At 43.3% G+C, this 23540-nt stretch overlaps 2 protein-coding genes across 4 annotated transcripts in view; one reads left to right on the top strand and one right to left on the bottom strand.

Annotated features, from left to right (window-relative positions):
• PDE6B (phosphodiesterase 6B) overlaps nucleotides 1-15079 on the top strand; it is a 31694-nt gene extending 16615 nt beyond the window's left edge. For 2 of the 3 annotated variants that reach the window (XM_079331226.1, XM_079331224.1), the window contains exons 6-23: nucleotides 705-779; nucleotides 874-938; nucleotides 1890-1956; nucleotides 2101-2148; nucleotides 2348-2497; nucleotides 3473-3616; nucleotides 4181-4246; nucleotides 4802-4948; nucleotides 6338-6445; nucleotides 7418-7527; nucleotides 8522-8609; nucleotides 9136-9236; nucleotides 10648-10755; nucleotides 11470-11533; nucleotides 12273-12347; nucleotides 13278-13361; nucleotides 13634-13790; nucleotides 14922-15079. In XM_079331226.1, the coding sequence (XP_079187352.1) occupies nucleotides 705-779; nucleotides 874-938; nucleotides 1890-1956; nucleotides 2101-2148; nucleotides 2348-2497; nucleotides 3473-3616; nucleotides 4181-4246; nucleotides 4802-4948; nucleotides 6338-6445; nucleotides 7418-7527; nucleotides 8522-8609; nucleotides 9136-9236; nucleotides 10648-10755; nucleotides 11470-11533; nucleotides 12273-12347; nucleotides 13278-13361; nucleotides 13634-13790; nucleotides 14922-14980 (1716 nt within the window). In that variant the 3' untranslated portion in view covers nucleotides 14981-15079. Of the gene's footprint in view, nucleotides 1-704; nucleotides 780-873; nucleotides 939-1889; nucleotides 1957-2100; nucleotides 2149-2347; nucleotides 2498-3472; nucleotides 3617-4180; nucleotides 4247-4801; nucleotides 4949-6337; nucleotides 6446-7417; nucleotides 7528-8521; nucleotides 8610-9135; nucleotides 9237-10647; nucleotides 10756-11469; nucleotides 11534-12272; nucleotides 12348-13277; nucleotides 13362-13633; nucleotides 13791-14921 lie in introns of those variants that run through there. The other variant, XM_079331225.1, reaches the window with a different exon arrangement.
• A 5060-nt stretch (nucleotides 15080-20139) lies between these two features.
• On the bottom strand, nucleotides 20140-22464 carry ATP5ME (ATP synthase membrane subunit e). Its single transcript, XM_079331317.1, has 4 exons — nucleotides 22299-22464; nucleotides 22091-22145; nucleotides 21734-21832; nucleotides 20140-20277 (listed from the first exon to the last, which is right to left on the bottom strand). Exons 1-4 carry the CDS (start codon nucleotides 22332-22334, stop codon nucleotides 20252-20254), a joined length of 216 nt encoding a protein of 71 aa, XP_079187443.1. The 5' UTR covers nucleotides 22335-22464; the 3' UTR covers nucleotides 20140-20251.
• Between the last annotated feature and the right edge of the window lie 1076 nt (nucleotides 22465-23540).

Genomic DNA, 23540 nt, shown 5'->3' with positions numbered 1-23540 from the left:
GTGAGACACCTGTGGAACCATCAGCCACCTTCCTCAAGGACTCATTCTTGCTCACAATATCTAGAATTTTAGATGAAATCTGGCTTCATAAAAACAAGCTGGCAGAATTGAAGTTACCTCTGATTTGGTCTGATGGTTTGTGTCTTTGGCAAACTTCATGTGGGGGTTACACAGCATTTTTGCCAGTGCAGCCCTCTCTGTCCCTGGTCAGGCTGACTGTCTTGTTGACAGAGCTCTGGTAGCATATTTTCTTGTGAAGAGGTGCATTGAAAGATCCTGAATGTAAGCTAAAGACACTTTGATCAACATTACAATGTAGCATAAGAAGAAAAAGCAAAATAAGTATTTTGCTTCTTCAGTCTGACAAGTAGTTAGTCTGGCAATAGTCACACTTTGGAAAATGAAGAATACAAAACCTTGTCATGACTGTTTGCTCTGAGTACAGCCAATGCTTACTGTTCACTGAATGAATCAGTACTCTGTGTATAGGCAGAAGGTTGTAATATGCAGCCATGTAAATGCACCTGACACTTCCGGATTTGGGTATTTGGGTGTCATTCTGCTTCATAATATTGAATTAGCTTTATTATTTCATGCCTTGTTTACAACACCAACACCAGCATGGTAGGAGCAATGGTTACTTTCAGGTTGGAGACAGGATGCATTTTTGTACTCTAAAAATACTTTTTTAATTTTAAAACCAGGAATTTTTTGACCTGTGGCCAGTCCTGTTGGGAGAAGTACCTCCCTACACAGGACCTCGAACCCCGGATGGCAGGGTACGTGAAAACAAGATTTCTTTAACTGTCTCCTCTCCAGATGGATTTCCTCACCACTCATTTTAACACCATTCTTTTTTTTTTTAACTTGCAGGAAATAGTCTTTTACAAGGTCATTGATTATATATTACATGGAAAAGAAGACATTAAAGTCATCCCGTAAGTGCCCGGTCCTTGAATGCTAGGTACTGACATAGGGTATAGCTAAAAACAAGGTTCCCCACGTTTTAAAGACATATGTGTGGAGAAATGTAAAGGACTGACAGAAGATTAAAAGTCAGATTGTAAGTTGGTGCTCCAACTCACATTTCTGCAGGATAAAGATTCCCTCAAGGGTATTGAGATCCTGACTTGGAAGTCAGGCTCCAAAATTCTCTTCAACCAGTGATTCTTATTAGATGCAGAAGTGAACTGCCTGGATTGTCTGCAGTTTCATGCTCTCCTTGCCAGACAGAGGCATCACTTCCCTCCATGCCTGCACTGTGTCAGTGGCTGACCCTCATCCAAGATGCCCTTGTGCTGAGGTTCCCTTACTTCTTTCCAATCCTTCCATCACTGACCCCATTTTAAAGCTGCCTCTGGCCTTTTCTCCCCCCTGATACATTGGGAATCCCTCTTCCTAAGAGCTGCCCTCTCTCCCTGCCACTGAATTTTTTAGAGGAGCCTCGGGCAGCTTAGGCAAATCTGACATAAGAAAGGTTTCCCCCAGTTCTGGTAACACTGCTTTACATTAGTGTATGTGCTGCAAAAAGGGCCCTGTTTCTTGGGTACAGCAGAGTTCAAAGTTCAGACTGGCAGACACCTTTAGCCAGGAATCTCCTTTCATCTGTGTCGAAGGTCTGGAACGTGGTCTTCACTCACAGGAATGACCTTTTATAAAGTCTTTGCAAACTGGTATTTTATCAGTTATTTTCTTTTGAGTCCTTGAAGGGAAAGTATTTACTTATGTGGAAAATTTTTGCTTCTGCATATGGATCCTTTGAAAGTAACAGGACTGGGGTTTCCAGGTCTAAACCCGGATTTTACAATCAGCTGAACACACCTCAGCTCCATGATTTTTTTCACTAAACGTACACCTTTAATTTCCCTTATACACTTTTCTTTTGTTAGAAATCCTACCCCGGATCACTGGGCACTAGTTACTGGACTGCCAGCCTATGTGGCTGAAAGTGGATTTGTAAGTATTTAACCTAGGATTCCTCAAGCCTTTCTGAGATGAATAATACCCGTGCTGCTTTCTCAGCAAATCAGTCCTTTGTTTTGGCAGTTTTACTTCTTGTTGCCCATATTGTAATACTTTGTCTTCTGTGTGATCCCCTAGATTTGCAACATTATGAATGCTGCTGCAGATGAGATGTTTAACTTTCAGGTATTGTGAAAATTTCCAATTCTGTCAAGGATTCAACTTCTTTTTTTTTTTTTTTTTTTTTCCTCGAAATGTAATATATAGTCAATATTAAGCATATAAATACTTCTTTTGCCTGTATTTTGAATGTAAAACTGGAGTGCCAATGTATTTAGAAAGCATATTAAGTACATGATGTCTTTCTGCTTGCTGTTGCTTCAAGGAAGGTCCTCTAGATGAATCAGGATGGACTATCAAAAACGTTCTCTCCATGCCAATAGTGAATAAAAGGGAAGAAATTGTTGGTGTTGTCACATTTTATAACAGAAAAGATGGAAAACCATTTGATGAACAGGATGAAACTCTCATGGAGGTATAGTTTCTTGCTGGAAGAAATTAATATAGTTGAAGAGGTCATTACTGTTCCATGCACCCTGAGTGTTTTGCAGCTAATGGGTATCTTTGTTTCTTATAGAAGTGCTATGCATCAGCTTGAAAACTTTGAAAGCAGCTGTTTGAAATACTGGGGGAGTTTAGTGTGGGAAATCCAACTATTTCTTGTGATTTTTTTCAGTATTCTTGGGTTGTACACCTAGCCATGAGCAGCTACTGTGCGCCAACACAACCATCCTGACCTGTGTTCACATACCTGACAGCTGGCTCTCACCAGCTCTGCAAGTCCCTCGAAAAATTGCACAGAAATTATCTGTGTAGCTGAGATAAAAAGGGAGGCCAGCTATTATATCTACCAACAGTGGTTGTGATTAAAGACCTTGCTTCTTAGAAATGCTCTTACACTAGTTTCAATGAAACAAAGTATTTAGCTCTCAGCACCTGTTATCAATCAGGATATTTCCTGAAGCAGACTTCCTTATCTAACAAAAAGACAGTGGGAAAAAAATCGGTTTGGTTTGGCCACTGGGCAGCAAAAAAGTTGAAATAAAACATAGGATGAGAATAAATACGTGCAAAAGGTGACAAGACCACCTTGCTCTCCTTTGATGTGAGAGCTCCTGACCTGCTGTCACCATTGTGACAGAAACCTTTCCAGAGGCATGGAGACAAATGCAGCAACACAGAAATAGTTTTCTGTACCCTAACTGGACAGAGGGTCCAACCTCCACAGCATGGATGGTCTCAAGGCCTGGCAGATTCAACAGCAGGGGAGCTGCTTTGCTGAGGACAAATCACAGCTGGGAGCAAAGATGTGGTTGCTCTTTGCTAGAAATTTTAGCCAAAGTTGAGCTTGTGTTTCTTTAAAAATGTGTCATACGGTGTCATACATCTGTGTCTCTGAAGAACAGATGTTATGGCTATTTCACTGTTCCCTTCTCTTCCCCTTACCAAGTCCTTGACGCAGTTCCTGGGTTGGTCTGTACTCAACACAGACACATATGATAAGATGAACAAGTTGGAGAACCGAAAGGACATTGCCCAGGACATGGTGCTCTACCACGTGAAATGTGACAAGGATGAAATCCAGGAAATTCTGGTAATTCCTCGCAATGTGAAGCTCACACCCAAGTGTATGGGTCTGGCCCACAGCTTGTGGCACAGACACAGGTCTCCCATTTCACAGAGATGCTTCCAGCCACCATGACATGGTGGCAGCATCTGGGCCCTAGAAACTGCACATGGGCAGAGTGAGTCTTTCTTTTGGGTCTGTGGTCTGCCTTCCACCCTGGCACACTTCTTCGTGCTCTAATTTCTTCAGCAGAGCCAGCCTCGGAGGTGCTACTCAGGGCAGGGCTGTAGGAGTGGCACAGAAACTGATTTATTCCTCAAAACCTCCTTCGTGCTGAGGATGTGAAGTTAGAGGACCCAGCTTAAGCAGTAGCTCTAGGGGGACATTTGCAAGTGAGGGAAACAGAAAACAAAATCAACAAAAGGGAGAACACTACCAGAAAAAACGTGTTTAAAGACAAGAAATTGAAGTAAGGCCCAGGAAAGAAGCACAATGTGCATATGGGAGCTGCCCTAGATTGCCCCAAAGCTGCCCAGTGCAAAGTCCTGCGGGGCTCAGTTGTCTCCTTAACACACCCAATGCTTTTTGCAGCCAACACGGGAAAAGCTGGGGAAGGAGCCAAGTGAGTGTGACGAAGATGAGCTGGCAAGCATTCTGGTAAGAACAATGCACTGCTGTAAAGAACAGCCTGGCAAGAAATATTGCCTGCATAGTTGTAGGGAGGAGTTCCCCATGTTAGCATGCTGTTACTTGGTGAAGGGTGAAGGCAAAGCATACCCTGCCCTCCCTTGCTGTGTGAGTTTGAGATTATCATTAGTATGCATCAGCAAATGCCTTCTGTAGCTTCTGGGGAGTCTCTGCTCTCTGCCTCTTTATCTCAAGGAGTTCAAAGTCCCTCTGGAAACACATCAGCCTTCTTGGCTTGCCATATATTTTGTTTTTCAGAATAATTAAGGAGGGCTGTAAGTCTTGTCCCATTTTGAGTCTTTAAACTATATCAAATCAAATTATTAATAGGAAACAAACAATATTTCCTGCACAAAACTGGCCCCCTCTTCCTCCACTAATGAGGTTGTCATGAAAAGCTTCATTTCAGTCTATTTATGTGCTATATTCTAAAAGAAAACCAGCATCACTTGACAAATTTTTACTTAGCAAAACTTAGGAATGACATAATCAGCACAGCAATAACCCAGCCCACCTCTCTTACAGAAAGAAGAACTCCCAGGACCCACTAAGTTTGAAATCTATGAGTTCAGGTTCTCAGATTTTGACTGCACTGAGCTAGAACTGGTGAAGTGTGGCATTCAGATGTACTACGAGCTTGGCGTAGTGAAAAAGTTCCAGATCCCACAGGAGGTAAGAGCAGGCAAAAGCCAGGATCTCCTGTCGTGGATGTACAGCAGACTCACATGTGTCATGTGTCCTGATCCTGCTGAGGGCAGGGAACAGGCTCTCATGTGGGACTGGAACACGAAGTTGGTCTCTTCTGCTCCTCACTGCCTGCCACAGGGGCGGGTTTGCTCTGAGGTCTGTAGGAATGAGTGGTGGACACTGCCAAATACTCCTTGCTCATTCTGTATCCAATGCCACTCTCAGCCACAATGTGAAAACACAGGAGCGATGTGGGGAGCGCCTACCTGTGTTCCTGCTCCCTTTGCTGCAGTATGTGCCCTGCAGCTTCCAGCCCTGGGATGCTGAAACACACTGTGGCTACCCCCTGGTTTTCCATCCCCATGCAAACATGGGTGTGCCTTCATTTGGCACCTGTGACGGGGATGGTGTGACCCTGTGCAAGCAAGGACCCCATAAGCCCTGTCTTGCGATCTCGACTTTTGCAGTTCAAAACCGTGTAGGAATTGTGAAACGGGCATTTCAGCAGCTCTGCTGCTCCTGAAGGGACTTCTCTGCACATCATGTGAAGTCCATTTCCATCTAGTGGGATCTGGGGGTAACTGCAGGAAGAGTTTTCACCCTGGAAAGACTGGATAGCAATTGGGAGGAAGTGAATGGGAATTATCTCTGTGCTTCTTACATGCAGAATGTCAGGGTCAAATTTATTCAAAACATTTGCTCCAGAAAAACTAACCCCTGGAAGAGGTGTGAAAAGTAGGAATTCTTATATTTGAGCTGTAAATAAATTAATACTCATTCATAAATAATTTGTTCTTTAATGAGAAAACCTGCATAGCTACAAGAGGCAGTACGCATGGAGAAGTAGAGGGGGAAAACCGAGTTTTCTATTTAATGCCCTATATTGTAATTCTTTAGGAGATACAAATGTCATTCATGTCTACACAAATCCATATCTCTTGAAGAGAGATCAGTATCAATATATCACAAAACAAAGGAACTAATGTTATGAGTGACAACCTAGAGAAACACAAAAATCCAATAAATTCACAAACAGTACAGTGAAATTGCTTCTCCTCTAGACAGTGCTGATTCTTGTTTACTCCAGAGGCATCTCTGTGATATTATATTTCTTACAAAAAATAAATAGAAAAAAAGAAGAACAAGAGAGATATTAGAAAACAGCTACATTTTAGTGTAATCTTTTACTCTCTATGAGGCTTTATCAACATTGTCAGGGTAGCCTGATGATATTACAGCTTCTGATCCCTTTCTGGGCCCTCCTGTGCAGGGATGTTTTGAACTCCATCCTGGATTTCTGTACATGACCCTAATTGCAAGATGAAGAGGCAGCAGCTTCATCAGCCACACTAACCTCCTCTTCCCCACTGGCAGGTTCTGGTAAGGTTTGTGTACTCTGTCAGCAAAGGCTACCGGAAGATAACTTACCACAACTGGCGTCATGGCTTCAATGTAGCACAGACCATGTTCACGCTCCTGATGGTAAGGTAACAACACCCCTAATTCCGTGGCACAGCTTTACTTACAGCAGATCTTCTGTCTCACCGGGGAAATACACACGGCTCCCTTCGAACCCTGGTGTAGGAAAAAGGTTTGTCACTCCTAACACAGGTCCTGCCAAAAGAGGTCTCCATTTGCCTGAAGTGACAGTCACTGCATTACACGTGAAGAAAGCTTTGGTCAATATCAGGCTTTGATTCTCATAGATACAGATGTGTATGGTGTTGAACAGATTCCAGGTTAGATCCTTCTGCAGAGTAGAGAAGAGAGACTACAAGAATTCCACTCTTCCAGTAGATTCTGGCAGTAAGAGCCAGACTGAAGTCAGCTGGCTGGGGTGGACACAAACTCATGCTTTCCATTTCCATCTAGAGCAGACACAGGTATCTGCTAGTGTGAACATGGCACATGTAATTTCTCACAACAAGAAATTTCTCAACAAGAAAAGCAGGTGTCAGACTCCTGCTCCACACCAGGGATTCACCAGCCAGGAACCAATGAAGATGGTTCCACACATCTGTCACACATCTGCCCACACATCTGGCAGCACACTTATGCCTACCACTCCTGGACAATCCTTTGGGTGATTCAGCTTGCCAATCACATTGCCCAGAAAGATGCAGAGCCTTTTCACGGAGTACTTTGTGTCCAGTGACTGGGAGGGGTGCTTACGACAGCCTGGGTGGATCCTAGGGCCAAGGCTTCTGTAGCAGTGGGTTGCCAACCCTTCCACATGTGCATCAAACACATAAACACTACAGATGTGCCTGCCTGGGTCTGAAATGTTTTGTTTCCAGCTGATTCCCCATTTTAACCTAAGTATTGCTTTTCAGTTCACAAGTATTTTCAGTTCTCCTGGACTGTCCCAGGACATCCTCAGCACAGAGCAGCCACTGCTCAGTACCTTTTCCTGTTGGAATGTTAACATATGGCATATAAATTCTCTCTCTCCAGACTGGCAAACTGAAGCGTTACTACACTGACCTTGAAGCCCTTGCAATGGTAACTGCGGCTCTGTGCCATGATATTGACCACAGAGGAACCAACAACCTCTACCAGATGAAGTAAGCAATTTCCTGCCACTTCAAACCATTTTCTGTTGCTCCTGCTTGGAGTGGAATCAGGCTGTGATCACACCAAACTCCAATACAACTCTGTTTCATACACAAGGGTGACAACCTTCTTTTACAAGTTACCTTGCTTTTCAGCTTGCTGCAGTGTTTAGACTTATGCTTATGCCAGAGGGCAAAATTTGTGGTGCTTTCTGGGGCTTTCTTTACTTCCTAGCAAACCTCCCTTGATTAAAGCCGAACTCTACATTACCATTACAGTGTTGAACAGGTGCAGAGCAGGCACTCAGTATCCTGAGCATTACAGGAATGTTAGGATGCCAACAGAAGCATCCTGGACATAAGATGACCAATTTTTGCTGTATCTATGGAGAAAGCACCATGCTTGGCACTGCTCTCACTACCTTTTAAAACAAAGCACCTATGAAAATGTTGCTCTCAGTAGGTAGTCATTAGCTACAGATAAACAATTGCATAAGTTCCTTACATAGTCAAGGCTCTGTTGCTCACTTAAAGTAGTCAGATCACTGACCTCCTGCAATTCTTGCTGGCTATATTGCCTTATATTTCCTGGAACTTTGGAAAAATATTAAGTGAAGTTGATTTGTATTTTCGATACAAGAGCGCCTTGCATTTCAGCAAGATGTCCAGGAATTGCAGTTTTTTCTGTTCCTGTTACCAGATATCAACATGCAGTTATTCAGGAATTAAATAAACTTACTAAGCTGAATAATTACACTGCAGTCATAAACAATATTTGGAGTGAAATTTGTAGTTGAAAGACTGTTTTACACAGTGCCAAAGAGTTATAAGCAGTGCCACAAGTCTTTTATTAGACTGAAGTAATTACCTATTAAAAAGTTCTACTCATAAGCCTTTTGAAAAGAATTGAACTTATGTGTGTGACAGAAATGAAACATAAAATTAGACACTTTTTTCATTTTTAAGTTCTGCACTAATGTCTTCAATTTTTCCTTTATACAAACAGATCTCAAAACCCTTTAGCTAAACTTCACGGATCCTCTATTTTAGAGAGACATCACTTGGAATTCGGAAAATTCTTGCTCTCTGAGGAGGTTGGTAATGAACTGTAGTATAAGGGCACGAATAATTTCCTTTTGGGGAAGTTTCTAATTAACAACAGAGCTGTCAGCACAAGATCTTTGTCTGTCTTGGATGCCAAGAAACTGCAGCTGCCTCATTTCCAAAGGACTCTATACTCATCCGGCACCGAAGCACACAAGCTTCCTAAATGCATTGTTTGGTTTCCTCAGAAGCCACATAATTATTTCCACAGGAATATGTTAAGTACAGGGTTCTCCTCCTGTAGCCCCTCTGACAGGGCCAAGGCTGACACATTCCCACAGCTAACTTTTAATTTCAGGCAAATTTGCACTGGAGTCAGGGGATGGGGTTTGTGTAGACACTGTCTAACAACCTTCCCCATTCAGTGAATTAAATGGGAAATGGCATCACATGCAGGGATGCATGAGCAAGCTGAACCAATGAAAGAAAAAAACATGAAGATATTTGGGAAAGGGAGGTGGCCAGGAACTCCTAACTAGCTTGGGATTTTTCAACGGCCTTTCCTCTTCTTTTCAGTCACTGAATATATGCCAGAACCTCAACCGCAGACAGCATGAGCACGTGATCCACCTGATGGAAATTGCCATTATAGCAACAGACCTGGCACTCTACTTCAAGTAAGTCTGTCATGTACACCTTGTGTGAAAGGCAGAAAGCAGGTGGCACTTTACAAAGGCCAAATGTGATGCTTTGTTCTGAAATTCTTCCACCTGTGCAGCAGGTCTCTCCACAGACACCGGCTCTGGGAGTCTGCCTTCAATACTGACCTCAGACCTGGTGGGAGAACTCAAATAATTCAAAAGAATTTTGAACTTCTACTCAATTAAATCACACACATGACTTTTTAACCCTCAATTGCCAACAGGGCAGGGCTATGCGATCTCCTATGGGCGGAAGTGTCAGGATTTCTTTTGGTTTGGCTTGTTTCTTTCACCTAGCATTTCAGCTCTGAAAACACTCATACATGGCAAGTGGACAGGCCACTAGACTAACTTTCTGTGAGAGAGGAATGACACAAGTAACAAGTAGTTCATTGTAGGTGAATGTCCAGCTAATAGTCTATTTCACACCTAAGGGCCAAAAAAGAAAAAAATCTCAGAGCAGTGCTTGTTAACTTTCTGGGATATGAGGCTGAAACTCAAAGATATGTAACTTCCTAATTAGCAAAGAGCTTTCAGAATACTGTGTTAAGATCAGACTGCACTGCAGTACAATTACACTAAATTTAAACAGTCCAAAAAGAGGAATTTGTGGGAGGTTGGAATACCCAGAACACTTATTCTGGAGACACAGTATCTTTTTGGCACATCCATCTAGTTGCCATCACTTCCTCACCAATTGGGAACAAACTGGTCCTTGCCCTGCTTGGTCCATGAACTGCAAGCAAAGGCTTGGCTGAGCTAAGACACAAGATTATTGATGTACAACACATACACAAGTCACTTTGTGATATGGCCTATCTCTTTTCTCTGCTAATATTGAAACCTCAGATTTCACCAGATTTCATGCCACTCCAGACAAGGGTGTATTGTGTATAAACCATTCATCATAATTCCCTACATATATAGATTATATAAACATGGCTAACAATGCCTGACTAGATATATAAAGCCAGGTAGCTTTAAAAATACTCGAGCTAACTCTAGGTTTCTGCAGTTTGTTTAACATGTAAGGAAAAGGATTTCTTCTACTTGCTTCCAACAAAGGTGGAAGCATTTCTCAGCAGACATAATTGCTGTAGCTCATGCTTTCAAGGACCTGCTCATATCTCACCACTACACTTATTTTTAAGGCATTTACAGTATTTGAGGGAGCAGATGATGGTGCTTGGTTTTATTGGGACATAAGTGTCCAGACAGCAACACTGGAAACCCTTCTGACAGTTGCCAATACCAGGATCAGTCACCTGTATATGACATATTGGCTTTCCTTTTTCACCAATTTTTCTTTTTCACAGTTTTCTTTTTTTGTTTTTTTTTTTTTTTTTTTTAAACCTTCCTCCCCACTTCCCACTTTCTCCCTCCAAAGAAAGAGAACGATGTTTCAAAAGATCGTTGATGAGTCTAAGACTTATGACAGTGTGACTGCCTGGACTGAATATCTGTCTCTGGAGACGACAAAGAAAGAGGTTGTCATGTGAGTAATTGTTTCTGGAGAAAGGTTAGTGATGTGGACACCTGGTGAGAGCTCCTGGATACACTTTGTACTGCACTCAGATTTGTTCTTCTGGAGAAGATATGGAGAAGAAGGATACGTTACTGCACTCTGATTTGATCTTCTGGAGAAGCAGGGAAAAAATTGAGGGGAAAAAAAGCTTAAAGTGGTTCTTCATCCAAATAAGTGTCTTGTTGCTCATATACTCCTAAGGAGATGCAGGATCCCTCTTGGTTATATACTCCTACCAGATCACCTCTTGGGCCACAAACAGGGAGATCCAATCCATCAGCTGCTCTTCCCAGGGGCAACTAATCTGAGTTGCAGCATGCTTCTGTTGTGACCAGACAGATATTTTGCAGGACACCCTATGCTGGTGATAAAATGCTTTTGTCACCCCACTGCAGTCTGCACTGTTACACACCCATAGGGGGTGTTACTCCAAGGTCAAGGAGTTCAGCCCAGCAATGACTAAAGCAGCAAACATCTTAGTACCAGAAGCAAGTAGTTGTCCATCATAATTTTATTTTAATCAAGAGAGCAAACTTTGATGAATGTCCCAGTCAGGATCAAGGCTGTTACAGCAGCACATCTGTCATTTCAGAAGCGGCCAAGTGATACCTGATACAGCACTGGGGTATGAGGGTCCTGAGCCTGAAAAAACAAACAATAAATTAATCTCTTTCTTGTTTTCAGGGCCATGATGATGACTGCTTGTGACTTGTCAGCTATCACAAAGCCTTGGGAAGTCCAGAGTAAGGTCAGGTGCTCGATATTCGGATGGATTTCTATAGCTTAAACTTCAAAATAATGCAATTTCTAAGCTGCCTAGAAGCTAAATCAAAGTCTCCTACCAAAATTACCAAAAGAAATATCTGTGGTTTTGATGTACTTACCAATTTTTCGGATTGTAGTTGTGAGTTCTGTACAAAATTAATATTTACAAAAAAAGACCCCAACAAAATGAACAAAAAAAAAAGCCACCAAACCTCCCCGTTAACATAAATTTTTAGGTCATTGTGAGATTTTTTTACATGTAACATATGCATTGGCTTTATTACAGCAATAACTTCCTTCAATTTGCTCAGTTGTTTGATTTCCTTTAGGATTTAATTCCTGAAATGTATTTGAGCAATTGCTAAACAATAAATACTAAAATTTAAAGGAGAGTAAAAGAAATAAAGCCTACCTTCCTGTTCAGAATGAAGAAAGGACAACAGAAAAAAAAAAAATAGACCCCCAAAATGTGGAAGTGTTTTTCAATAGATGAGCAGTGGCCTAATGAGATCCAGTGCAGTATGACTGTTGAGCTGTCACTAGAGAGGTGCAATGCTATTGCCACAGCTGCCCTTCCCAGGAGAAAGAGTGAGGCTATGGTGTGACAAGAGGAAAAAGAAGGATAAGAAGTGAGATTTGCCTCAGAATGGAGACGTGAAGCACATCAAGCTATGGGGCTGAAGTGGGTGCTAACTTTTCTTTTTCCCTCCGTGTCAATGTAGGTAGCTCTACTGGTAGCTGCTGAGTTCTGGGAGCAAGGAGATTTGGAAATTAGTGTCCTTCAGCAACAACCCATTGTAAGTACCATGCAAGAACCAGGCAGTTCAGTCTAGACAGCAAGTCTCAGCAGAGACTTACTACAAGCAGTGCTGCTCTGAGTGCTCTGTGTCTGCCTGAAATCACAGTGCTTGCCAAAATTCTTCAGAAAAGTTCTGAGATAGCAAAGAACATCCCCGACGGTGACGAATGCCTCTTGTCCAGCTGCCCATATAGCTGGATGGGTTCAATGCCTGTGAACCATCAAGGGGTGATTCCCCCTGAAGATTCTATGCAGGTCCTTTACAGAAAAAAAAAAAAAAAAAAAAAGAAAAGAAAAGAAAAGAAAATAAAATAAAATCTAAACAGGTAAGTCATAGAAGAAAGAAGTTTCTAATAAAAAGAAAAACTGTGAACACAGACGTAATAGAGTCAAGGAATTATTGGTAAATGGAAGAGCATTTCTAACATTTGTTTTAATAGACAAATTTGACATTGAAAGAGTCAGAATTCATTCCTTAAAGTGGCCTCCATCTGTGCGTTTTGGGGATTTTTCAAGTAGAATTTCATGCACCCCTCTACCCACAGTGACATCACAAATTATATAGTAATCAACAAGACCTTGTAAAAATATAATTTCTTGTTCAGTCATGTTTTAGACACTTTAAAACCTCTTCAGACTTTGCAACATGAACCTTTTCTGGTATCTGTTTAAGAGGCACAAGGGAAAAACTTGTTCTCCTCCCTATCCATCGACACTTGAAATGTCCAAAATTTCTGCTAAAATGGGAATGGAAACGAGCCCATTTCATGACTCTGCAGCTGAGGAAGAGAGCTGTGATGGATGGTCTTTAGGACAGCATGACAGGACTGCCAGGCTGAAACAACAAGGCAGTTTTGGGGAGAAAACAGAGGTGTGTTTTTCAATCAAGTGTCCTCATAAATCATGGTGAATTTGTGTCCTTCCACAGCCCATGATGGACCGAAGGAAAGCTGCTGAGCTTCCAAAGCTTCAAGTGGGTTTCATTGACTTCGTGTGCACATTTGTCTATAAGGTAAAGTGCACCCTTACACACCCCACCCTTATCAGCAGGGGTTCAAATCCCAGCTGAGTCCTGGTGCAGCAGCACCACTCCTGGGGAGAGGAACAGGTAGACGAGTAAAAATCTGCCCTTTTCAGGGGCTTTGCCACATGGTGCCTCTTTGAGCCATTGATGCTTTCTGCACAGCATCAGCTTTGGATGTCAGGTGTCAGGGTCTGTCCTGGGGTATGATGTACAAGCATTCCCTCTGCTCTGCATTGTACTGAGATGTGTGTTTCAAATAGGAATTTTCCCGTTTCCATGAGGAAATTCAGCCTATGCTTGATGGGCTGCTGAACAACAGAAATGAGTGGAAGACCCGTGCTGATGAGTATGATGCAAAAGTTAAAGCTCTGGAGGAAGAGAAGAAAAAAGAGGAAGAGAGAATGGCTGCAAAAAGAGGTCAGGGGAAGTAACCAGCTTTTCATTCCTAACTCCAAAACATGTTTATGAATACTCTGACAGACTGCAAACTTTCCTGACACAGCAGAGTAAGGTGTCCAGAAAAAGTTTCACAAATTTGGCTCCACTGGCAAGGCTGATGGCACCTTCCCTTCAAACCTGACACGATGACAGGTTGTCAAAAAGGCCATCAGCTTAAAATCCCAAACAGTATTATCTGAGAAACTAGTGAGAATACATTCAGCATGAATTCCCATGCAGCTGAGGATAGCAGAATGTCATGTGCTGTCCCTGGAAAACAGCAGGTAAACATCCATTTGGCTGATCTACTATTCCACAGGTCATGAAGCAGAAACTAAGAAAAGTTAAAACAAAGTCCTAAAGTCCTAGGAGGACATTTAAGAAATAATGATTCATCCCATTTCTAGCCAGGATCAGGTACCATCTAGAAGCAAGCAGTAGTGACAGTACCCAGTAGCAATTTATTTGTGTTGAACATGATTTTCTTCTTCTGGGCCCAGCCTGTGTGGTACTGAAAACCATCAGAGGTAGTGGGCACTGGTTGAAAGTTTTTCTGATAGCCTGAGGATTTGTCTCTCAAAAAGGCAGAAGCAGGAGGTTCTCCTTTTCTCTCCCAAATGTCTGCCACGAGTAGGCACCTTCACTCCAGAAAGATTGTATCTGAACTCTTCTTTTGTTCCAAACTGTTGCAAACAAAATTCCAAAGTCCATGGTGTGGACATTGCTCAAATGACGCATTTCAAAAGTTATTAAAGCTGTCTAGATGTTTTATCTCAGTTTAATTCACAGTGTTAGCTAACTTAAAATATTAAAAGTAAGTGTTTTAACTATGATTTAGAGAATCTCTGAAGAATTATGTCCTGAATAAGTAATTGGTATTCAAGCAAGAAAAATTTCCACTAACTCTACAGTATTCTTTCTGACCAGCCTTACATGTACAATTAATTTGCACAACAGTCAGGTCTAGATAGGGTGCTACAGGTACAACTTATGCTGATTGTTGGAAAACATAAAAGTTCTAAAATCCTGAAAATCCAGAAAAATCCTGCAATGACTGAGAAGGAAATTTATAACTGTGCCTCTAATTTTCTGTTTCTTTTTATATGACAGGTGAAATAACGTGCAATGGAGGAACAGCTCCATCTTCCAAAACCTGTAGCATACTTTAGACCTATTCTCACTGCAAGATATGCCACACAAAATGAGGATGCCCACAATTAAAAAAACCAGACAAACAAAGAAACAAACAAACAAAAAAAAACACCAAACAAAAATCAAACAAAAACAAACAAACAAACAAACAAAAAACCAAAAAAAACAAAGACAAAACCTAACAAACTAAATCATGGCATACAAATACATTCCTGATAGGACCATTCTGATAATTTATTAGGCTTGTGACCAACCAGGGAAGGGCTAGATCTTGTTTGCCTTAATTGCATCTCTTCCTGATGGTAGGGTGCCAGTTCTGTCTTGTCTTCTGTCCTCCATTTAATGCACCTGATGTCAGATGGCATGTGACAAATCAGAACAACATTTGATCTGATAAACCAGGTTGCAAGATTTTGGAAGAGGGCTTTTCCTGCACTGGAACACTTCCTACCCCAAAGCTGATGGGGATAATTCTGCTCCATATAACCTCATGAAACTGACAATGATTGCAACCATAGCCTGCACAGTGGGAAAAATAAAGAGATAAAATTATCATACCTAACTCTGTATCTGTCAGGATATCATAAAGAAACCTGAGCGTAAGGAAAAAACGTGAAAACAGACCATAGTAAATATCTGAACTGCTCTAAAATGTTGCAATTTCATGTAAATCCAAGAAACACTCTGACAGATAATAGACACGCACTCACTTCAAGAATCGGATAGGTTGCTATTCCAAAGCATGGAGCCATTCATGCTACACACAGTAGCTGCCTTCTCCAGGAGCAGGATCCACACTGTGTGCTAATTGAAGCTTCATTCTTTCATGTGTCACTTTAAGAAGACAGTGTTATCATTATCCATTATGGTTCCTCTTACAATTAACCAAGCAACGTGAGTTGTGACATCTCATAAATTTGTTCTGTTTTGACTCATAATGCCACATAATGCTCAGAACCAACTGTACTTCCTTTCCTCTTCTGTTCTGAGATGTGTTTTTAGATTATATTTCAGACTTGTGACTCTCATTTTAGATGAAAATTACTTTTCATGTTTATTCATGCAAAAATAGAACATTCAATTACACTCTTGTAGTAGTAGAGATACCCTCATGTCCTGCTCCAACTCCCCTCCCCCTCTTTCTTTTTAAAAATTGTTTGGAGATCTGTTTTGCTGGGGATTTTCTTCTTCTATTACTCCTGCTACCTTCAGGGTTTTTACCCTTCAGTATATTGTTTTGCATTACAAAAATACTGCAAGTAAAAGAAAAACTAGAACTGTGGTGGTACCTGGTGATCATTTACCTGTCTTGGTGTAGTAAGCAAGATGTAATTCTCAAACATATGCAGCAATTGGTAAGCAGTGGGCTTTTGATGACCTCCACAAGACACCATACACTTTAATGCTGAGAATTTCTCAACATTTCTCAATGAGACATTTCTCAAATATTTTTTGGGAAATAAAACCTGGAGGCTAACCTTCCTGCTGCCTGTAACCAGCGTAAAGCACTCAGAGCACTGCAGGGTGCTCCAGCAGGGCTGCTCACACAGGGAGCTTGGGGTACCTGCCCATCACAGCCTGTGAGCTCTGGGTGGCTGTGCCCTGTCTGTCCACGTGCACTTGGGAGAGCAGCTCCTCCTCACAGCCTCAGGGTTCCAAAGGGGACTGTTCATGCATGGACACTCAGAGTGGGGTGCCAGCAGAGGAGGCTGTTCCTCAGGTGCACCCTTTCCATGCGAGCAGTGAGAATTTCTCACTGGAGGTATTGGCCAGTTAGATGCAGGTGAAATTTGGCATAGTCCTTCCTGCAGTGGTCTCCCTTTGCAGCTGGGAGCTTGCTGCCTGGATATATTAGACATGGAGAAAGAAAAGGATGAAGAAAAAGATTTGTCCACCGATTTCCCAGGTGTGATGGACTGAACTTTTGGTTGGGTGGGCTGGTTGAGCCAGTTTCCATGATAACCTGCGACTAAGGCCTTAAAAAAGTGTTTTCACATTAGACGGGGGGAAAAGGCACATAAGAAGCAGATCCTGCAGAGGTCAGTAATGCATTTTATCATGCCAATCTCCTTCCTTCTGGTGAGGCACAACTGCATCGAACAATGCAAAAAAACAGGGAGGGCATGAGGATGTTCAAACATAGGCCTGAGGGTATTCCTCCTTTCTGATAAGGTACAACTGGCAAAACTATGCAGCTGCCAGAAGCAGGGCCAAACAGCAGTTGTGCTATTAAAAGGCAACATAAGCCATCCAAGATCCCTGAAGAACCACTCTGACTCATTTCCAGTGTTGCATCAGTGTAAAACCCCTCTCCAGGGGAGGTGTCGGGGTGTTCCCATGTAGGCTTGAACATGTTGAACCCATCAAACCCATCAAACTCTTTGTTGCATGGGCCCCCAACCCCAACAGATCATGACTGAAACCATCAGAGTGATAACCATGGAACCGAAATTGAAATTATCAAGTCTTGTCACTGGATCTTTTCTCTCCACTATCCATTCTTGTCCTTTCCTTTTTAAATCTGCTCATGGCATATTTGCCTACATTCTGGTTAAGTGTTTTCACCCTCATCTTGATGCAGCTCTCAAATGCAGTGGGAGACAAGAGGGAACCTGTTTTATAAGTGTCTCACTGAAACAGGTAATGCTTACAAGACCTCCATTCTTGGTTATGAAGGTGGTGGTAGGAAAATGAATATCCCCGTGAGACTGGCAGGAGAGGTTTCTGAGAGCGATGCTCAGGGCTGGAATGTAGATCTGTCCACGCAGAAGAGCTTGCCAGAGCTAGAAACGGCTGGAGCCTTGACTGCTGCTGGGTTGTGAGTGGGGATGCCTGACCTGGCACAGTCAGAGACGTGGGAGCACGTACAAGGCCTCTGCTGCTGGCAGAGCTGTGAGGGTGGCAGTTCTGGCAGAAAGGGAGGAAAAATTGACAGGGACATTGGAGAATGTAGTCTTAAGCCACATCTTATAGATCTGAGAGAAATGCTTACTGTCTTCTCCCAGCTGGCCACAGCCTGACTTGAACTAAGCCTGGGAAGTGCTCCTCTCCTCCCAGGTAGGCTAGACAGGAACAATTCAACTTTCATTCAGTTCTTTTAAAAAAGAGATTGTATTGAACACCACAGGGTATGGACCCCAGCTCCACCTTTCAGGCAGATGGGTTGCACATCTTAGCGCTCAGTAAAGGGTCTTTGTGCTACCAGCATCTCCATATCCTCTATAAGGAAATCTCCATGAAAGTCCAGAGAATACTAGATCCAAGATTTTAGATCCACTCAGCCTAGGCTGAGTGTGGTTTGCATCACCTGTTACAAAACTAGCAAGAAGATCTTTTTTCTCTGTACCTCTTTCTCTACTTCTTCTACAAAACTATAGGATTAGAAAAAACATCCAGAACATTCAGTACAAAACCATTCAACTCCCTCTCAAAAAGCAGCAGAGTACTCAGGAGTCACACAAACGTAGCTCCAGCTGAATGGGGGGGTGTAGTATCTTCCAGAATATGTACATGAGGGGTCTTCCCTCTCATATCTTTTGGGAGGAAAGACTTTTTTCCTTGCTTCCTTCCTTTTCTTGGCATCTTTTTTTGCTTGCACCTGATAATCATCTATTGGCTGGCCAGAACAGGGTGGCAGAGAACTAATTTGGTCCCTGTGGGATGGCTGTAAAGAGATAGGTGGTACTTTTCCCATTCTAGGTGGGAATTTTTCCCCATCTAAGAGGTATTACAAAGACAGCTTTCTTGCCTGAAGCCAGTTTTTGAAGACTGAATGGAAAGCGTGGCAGACGTCTCCAGACACTAGAATTCAGCTGTAAGTTAGTTTTGAGGAACATCTGACTAATTGGTTAGCACCAATTCCTCAGATCATAGCATAGCTTGACAACCTAGAATCAAATCCGACTGCTCTGCCACATGCAATAATTGAGTAATAATCCACTGTGGTAACAAAGCTGAAAAAAAGATGACAGAAACACAGAATTGTGATCAACAGCTCACTTTCCATGCAGACCACAGAGAGGTGGTGTCCCTCTGGGATCAGTACTGGGGCCAACACTGTTCAACACTTCTGTCAGTGACACAGACAGTGGGGATCAAGGGCACCCTCAGCAGGTTTGGCACCAACACCAAGCTCTGTGGAGCAGTCACCTTGCTGGCAGGAAGCCACGCCATCCAGAGGGACCTGGACAGGCTGGAGAGGTGGGGCTGTGCAAACCCCTGAAGGAAAAGTGCAGGGTCCTGAACCTGAGCTGTGGCAATCCCAGACACAGCTACAAGTTGAGTGGAGAACTGAGTGACAGCAGCTCTGAGGAGATGGACTTGGGGGTGATGGTTGATGAAAATGCAACATGACCCGGCCATGAGCACCCACAGCCCTGAAAGGCAATGGGATCCTGGGCTGCACCCAAAGCAGCGTGGGCAGCAGGGGAGGGGGGGGATTCTGCCCCTCTGCGCTTGTGAGACCCCCCTGGAGTATTGAGAACAGTTCTGGTGCCTCCAGCAAAGGGCATGGAACTGTTGGAGCACGTGCAGAGGAGGCCACACATAGGTAAGAAGAATGGGGCACCTCCCCCAGGCAGAGAGCTGGGGCTGTTCAGGCTGGAGATGCTGTGTGAAGACCTCCTAGCCACACTGCAGTATCTGAAGCATCCCACAGGGAAGCTGGAGAGGGACTCTTTGTCAGCAACTGTAGTAATAGGACAAGAAGTAATGGGCACAAATATTGGGAAGAAATTCCTTACTGTGGGGACGGTGAGATGCTGGAACAGGTTGCCCAGGGAGCTGTGGGTACCCCAACCCTGGCAGTGTTCAAAGCCAGGCTGGTCAAGGTCTTGGTCAACCTGATCTAGTGAGGTGTCTGCCCCTGGCAGAGGGATGTTGGGACTAGATGATCCTGATTCTATGAAACTCCCCAGTTAAGCCATTTAAGTAACAGATTCAGGCAGTCAGTGCCTTGCCAGTCTCTCCCACCTGCCCATATATATGGAATTGTATGTATTTATTGGTCACAACCATTACCTGTAGATAATGGGGGTAGCAACTGGCTATTCCTGAGGGAATACAATGGGGAGTTTCAGTTGCAATAATAGCTATATTGTGACATAAGTGCTTCCTGTTATACTCCATATCCATATTTCTCCTGCTGTTCTGTGCAATTCACTCAAAAAACACCAACTGAAGCGTATTAAGTATTTTATTGATAGAATATCACAGAGTTCAAAAACCACTGGACAGCTCAGAGCCTAGCCATGTATTTCCATGTGCGAAATTCAGGTGAAATCTGTTGTTTATTTCAGTATGGAATCTTCACTTGCTAGAAGGGAAGAAAATACAAACATGGTTATGACTATTAGCCACTCCCATGCAGAACTAAAATATGCAAAACATTAGTACAATCAAAGACTTATCTTTATGTAAGTTCTTTCTACCTAGCATTTATGATTCTCACTTCTGTTTATTCAACAGAATTGTCATTTGCAGCTATATGGTGAAGGCAAACTTTTAAGTTTAATCAGTAGTAGGAGAGAATCTTCTGAAGTGACAAGTCAAATAGGCCTGGGAAAAGCTACCACTACTGGAATGTCCATCTTTAAGGAACAGTGTTCAGCAACTGCACTGCACATAATGAGTTTAACAATTGCTTTTCTGAGAAAAAACAGACCAAATCTATTGTTGGGAACAACAGACCCACCACATGTGTGCCACTTTTAAATAGATCAAACATTTTAAAGCAATAAGAAAATTTCTTTAATAGGTGGCCCAGCAACACTACAGCACCACCTCTAATTCAAAAAACACAGAAAGTTTCATCTAACTAGAGCACCTCTAAAAAACACATTCATTGAGTCTATGACCAATAGAGACGATGTATTTAAGACAAAACAGCTTTATCTCTAGTAAGTCATATACAAAATATATTTGAATTTCTGCATGTGCAGTTAATTTTAGTGTTTTGTTCAAAGCTAGACCTGTTTAGAACCCAAATATCACTCTTTTGCATTGAAAGAGCTACTGAGCATGTATCTGCACCAAGAACAGCCTGAGCTACTAATCAATTTTCCTAGAATTCTTCTTTGTTTTAAGTCTACCTAAAAACCCTAGGTGAAAAAAAGCCAGAGCACGTTCCTCTGTACAGCAGCACGGAAGGAACCCTCTGTTAGAACTAATCCTAAGGACAAGGAAAACAATGCTGCAGCAGGAATACTACAGGCAAAAAGGAATGAGATCAAAAGCAGCAGTATTAGTTGCAAGTGATGCTCTCCAGCACATGCTTTTATGTGAGACACAACCAACAAAGCTGACCTCTAATACTGAAAGATAATGAAAATAAAAAAATCAAGTTGATCTCTAACAATACACTGGGACACCACTTAAAAATCTCAATTTGAAATTACATACCATTGCCTATGCCCTATATTCAGCCATATTTGTGAGGTTTCTACCCTGTATGGAGAAAAGGGCTTGCACATCCAGATGAAAAAGGATCGATGCCACATGGATTCAATTATCCCCCACAGAATAACCAGCAGCTTTTAGTAGTTTGCTTCCTCAGCTATTACAAGAGCGTTAACTCTTGCTCTGACGGGCTTTTCAAAATGCAGGAATAATTAAACAGCAGCAGTATTTACTCCTCACACGGCCCTGACCACCACCTCCAGGGACTAACTGCAGGCCCCAGTTTCTCCTAAGAGCACTGAGGTGAAACACCAGCCCTGCAGCCTCACACCTGCAAGACAGTGTGGGATGAATACACTAAACCGAGGAACTACCTTCTGCAAGCTCTTTTGCAATCCGCTCCAGCTCTGCACGCTTCTTTTTCTCCTCCGCCTCTATTCTTCTCTCTTCTTCAGCAATCGGCTTCAGGTAGTCTGCCATCAACACAATCCCTTTACAACACAACCCCCCCACCCCCGTCGGAGAGCTCCGCTCCTGCGGGCTCGCTCAAGAAGGAGGAAAAGCCAGTTTTGCTGGTGGAAAGGCACGTTTCATAGGGATCTGTGGCTTCACCGTCCTGGCAGGGCCGTGGCCGGGCCGGGGGAGGGAAATGGCGGCCGGGCCATTTCAAGGTGCCCTTGCGGGGCGGGCGCGGGGGAGCGGGGAGCGGCCGCCCGGGACGCCGCACTCACCGTATCGCTTCTTGCCGTAGATCATCCCCACGAGCAGCGCCGAGTAGCGGGTGAACTGCGGGAGGCAGAGACAAGGACGCGCCCTTGGTTCAGCCCACAGGCACGGCAGGCCCCGCCGCCCCCCGCCCCGGCCCGCCGGCCCGGGCAGCCCTCCCCGCGCCCCCGGGACAGCCCGGGACAGCCCGGGAGATCCCCCCAGCGCCCTCACCTTGATGAGCGGGGACACCTGCACCGGCGGGATCATCCTGGCGGCGGCGGCGGCGGAACTGAGCGCGGCGGCAGGAAGGGGCGGGCAGCGGAGCAGCCGTGACCGGGAAGCCGAACGCTGCGCCGCGCTCTGCTTCCCCAGGGCGGCGAGTCCGTCACTCAAGGAGCTCCGGCGGCCCGCACGCCCCGCCACAGGGCGGCACTGAGGGGGCTGGCACTGTGAGCCTGTGGGAGCGGTCGAGCGGGGTCTCATCGATGACGAAATATAGCCACTTTTTTTTTTTTTTTTTTAATTTGTTTGTTTGTTTTTTTTTTTAAAGCCGTAGGGGTACTTTGACATTAAAACCCGTTGAGCCCTTTGAAAACGATTTTTTACTGCCAGGGTGGTCAAGAATGGCAGAGGCTGGCCAGGGAGGTGGTGCAGTCACCATCCCTGGAGGCGATCCGAGGGCACGAGCGGCTGCGGTTCAGTGCTCTAGGAGTCACAGGGGCGGGACTGGGTGATCTGAAAGCTCTCTTCCAACCTTACAGATTCCATCGTGCTATAAACTATTGAGTGGTTATGGTGTCTCTGAGCAGGTGCTCAGTCTGACCAGACACAGACCTCTGCAACCAACCAGTCTAGGGGCCCTACTTTAAAGTGGAGGGTTGGACTAGATGGTCTACAGAGGCCCCTTCCAATGACATCCGTTCTTGTGATTCTGGCATTGTAATAATTACTGTATCTCACTTTGCTCTTCATAGACACAAAAGCTTGTGGTCATTAGTAATTCTGTAAAGGACGAGTAGTTACAGTTACATTTGAGAATGATCTTTCTACTTGAGAGTGACACAATTCAAATGAATGCAGTTTGTTTCTCAGAAACTTAAAACGATGCTAAATGACCTCTGTTTATACAAAGGCTCATATCATGTTTGTCCTTAGGTTTAGGTTCTGAGACATTACAAATTTGGGTTCAATAATGCTATTTTGACCACAAGCAAAAACAAAATTGTTCTTTTGGCAGAAAAAATTACTTATTTGTAAGTGGGGTAAAAAAAAACAAAAACCCAAACCAACCCAAAAATCCAACCCAACCAACCAAAACCATAAACACACACCAGAAAAAAAAAAAAAAAAAAAAAAAAAAAAAAAAAAAGCGCATTATTGAGCCAATATTGAGCCTTGTAATGTTTATACACTGATTTATACAAAGCATCCTTATAAACACTGGAATGAAACTCCTTGGTCAGATTGTTTTTG

The sequence above is a fragment of the Erithacus rubecula genome, assembly GCF_903797595.1.
Source record: "Erithacus rubecula genome assembly, contig: SUPER_Z_unloc_2, whole genome shotgun sequence".
Taxonomy (NCBI): Eukaryota; Metazoa; Chordata; class Aves; order Passeriformes; family Muscicapidae; genus Erithacus; species Erithacus rubecula.
Note: the sequence above shows the minus strand (reverse complement) of the source record. Positions and strands in the feature narration are given on the sequence as shown.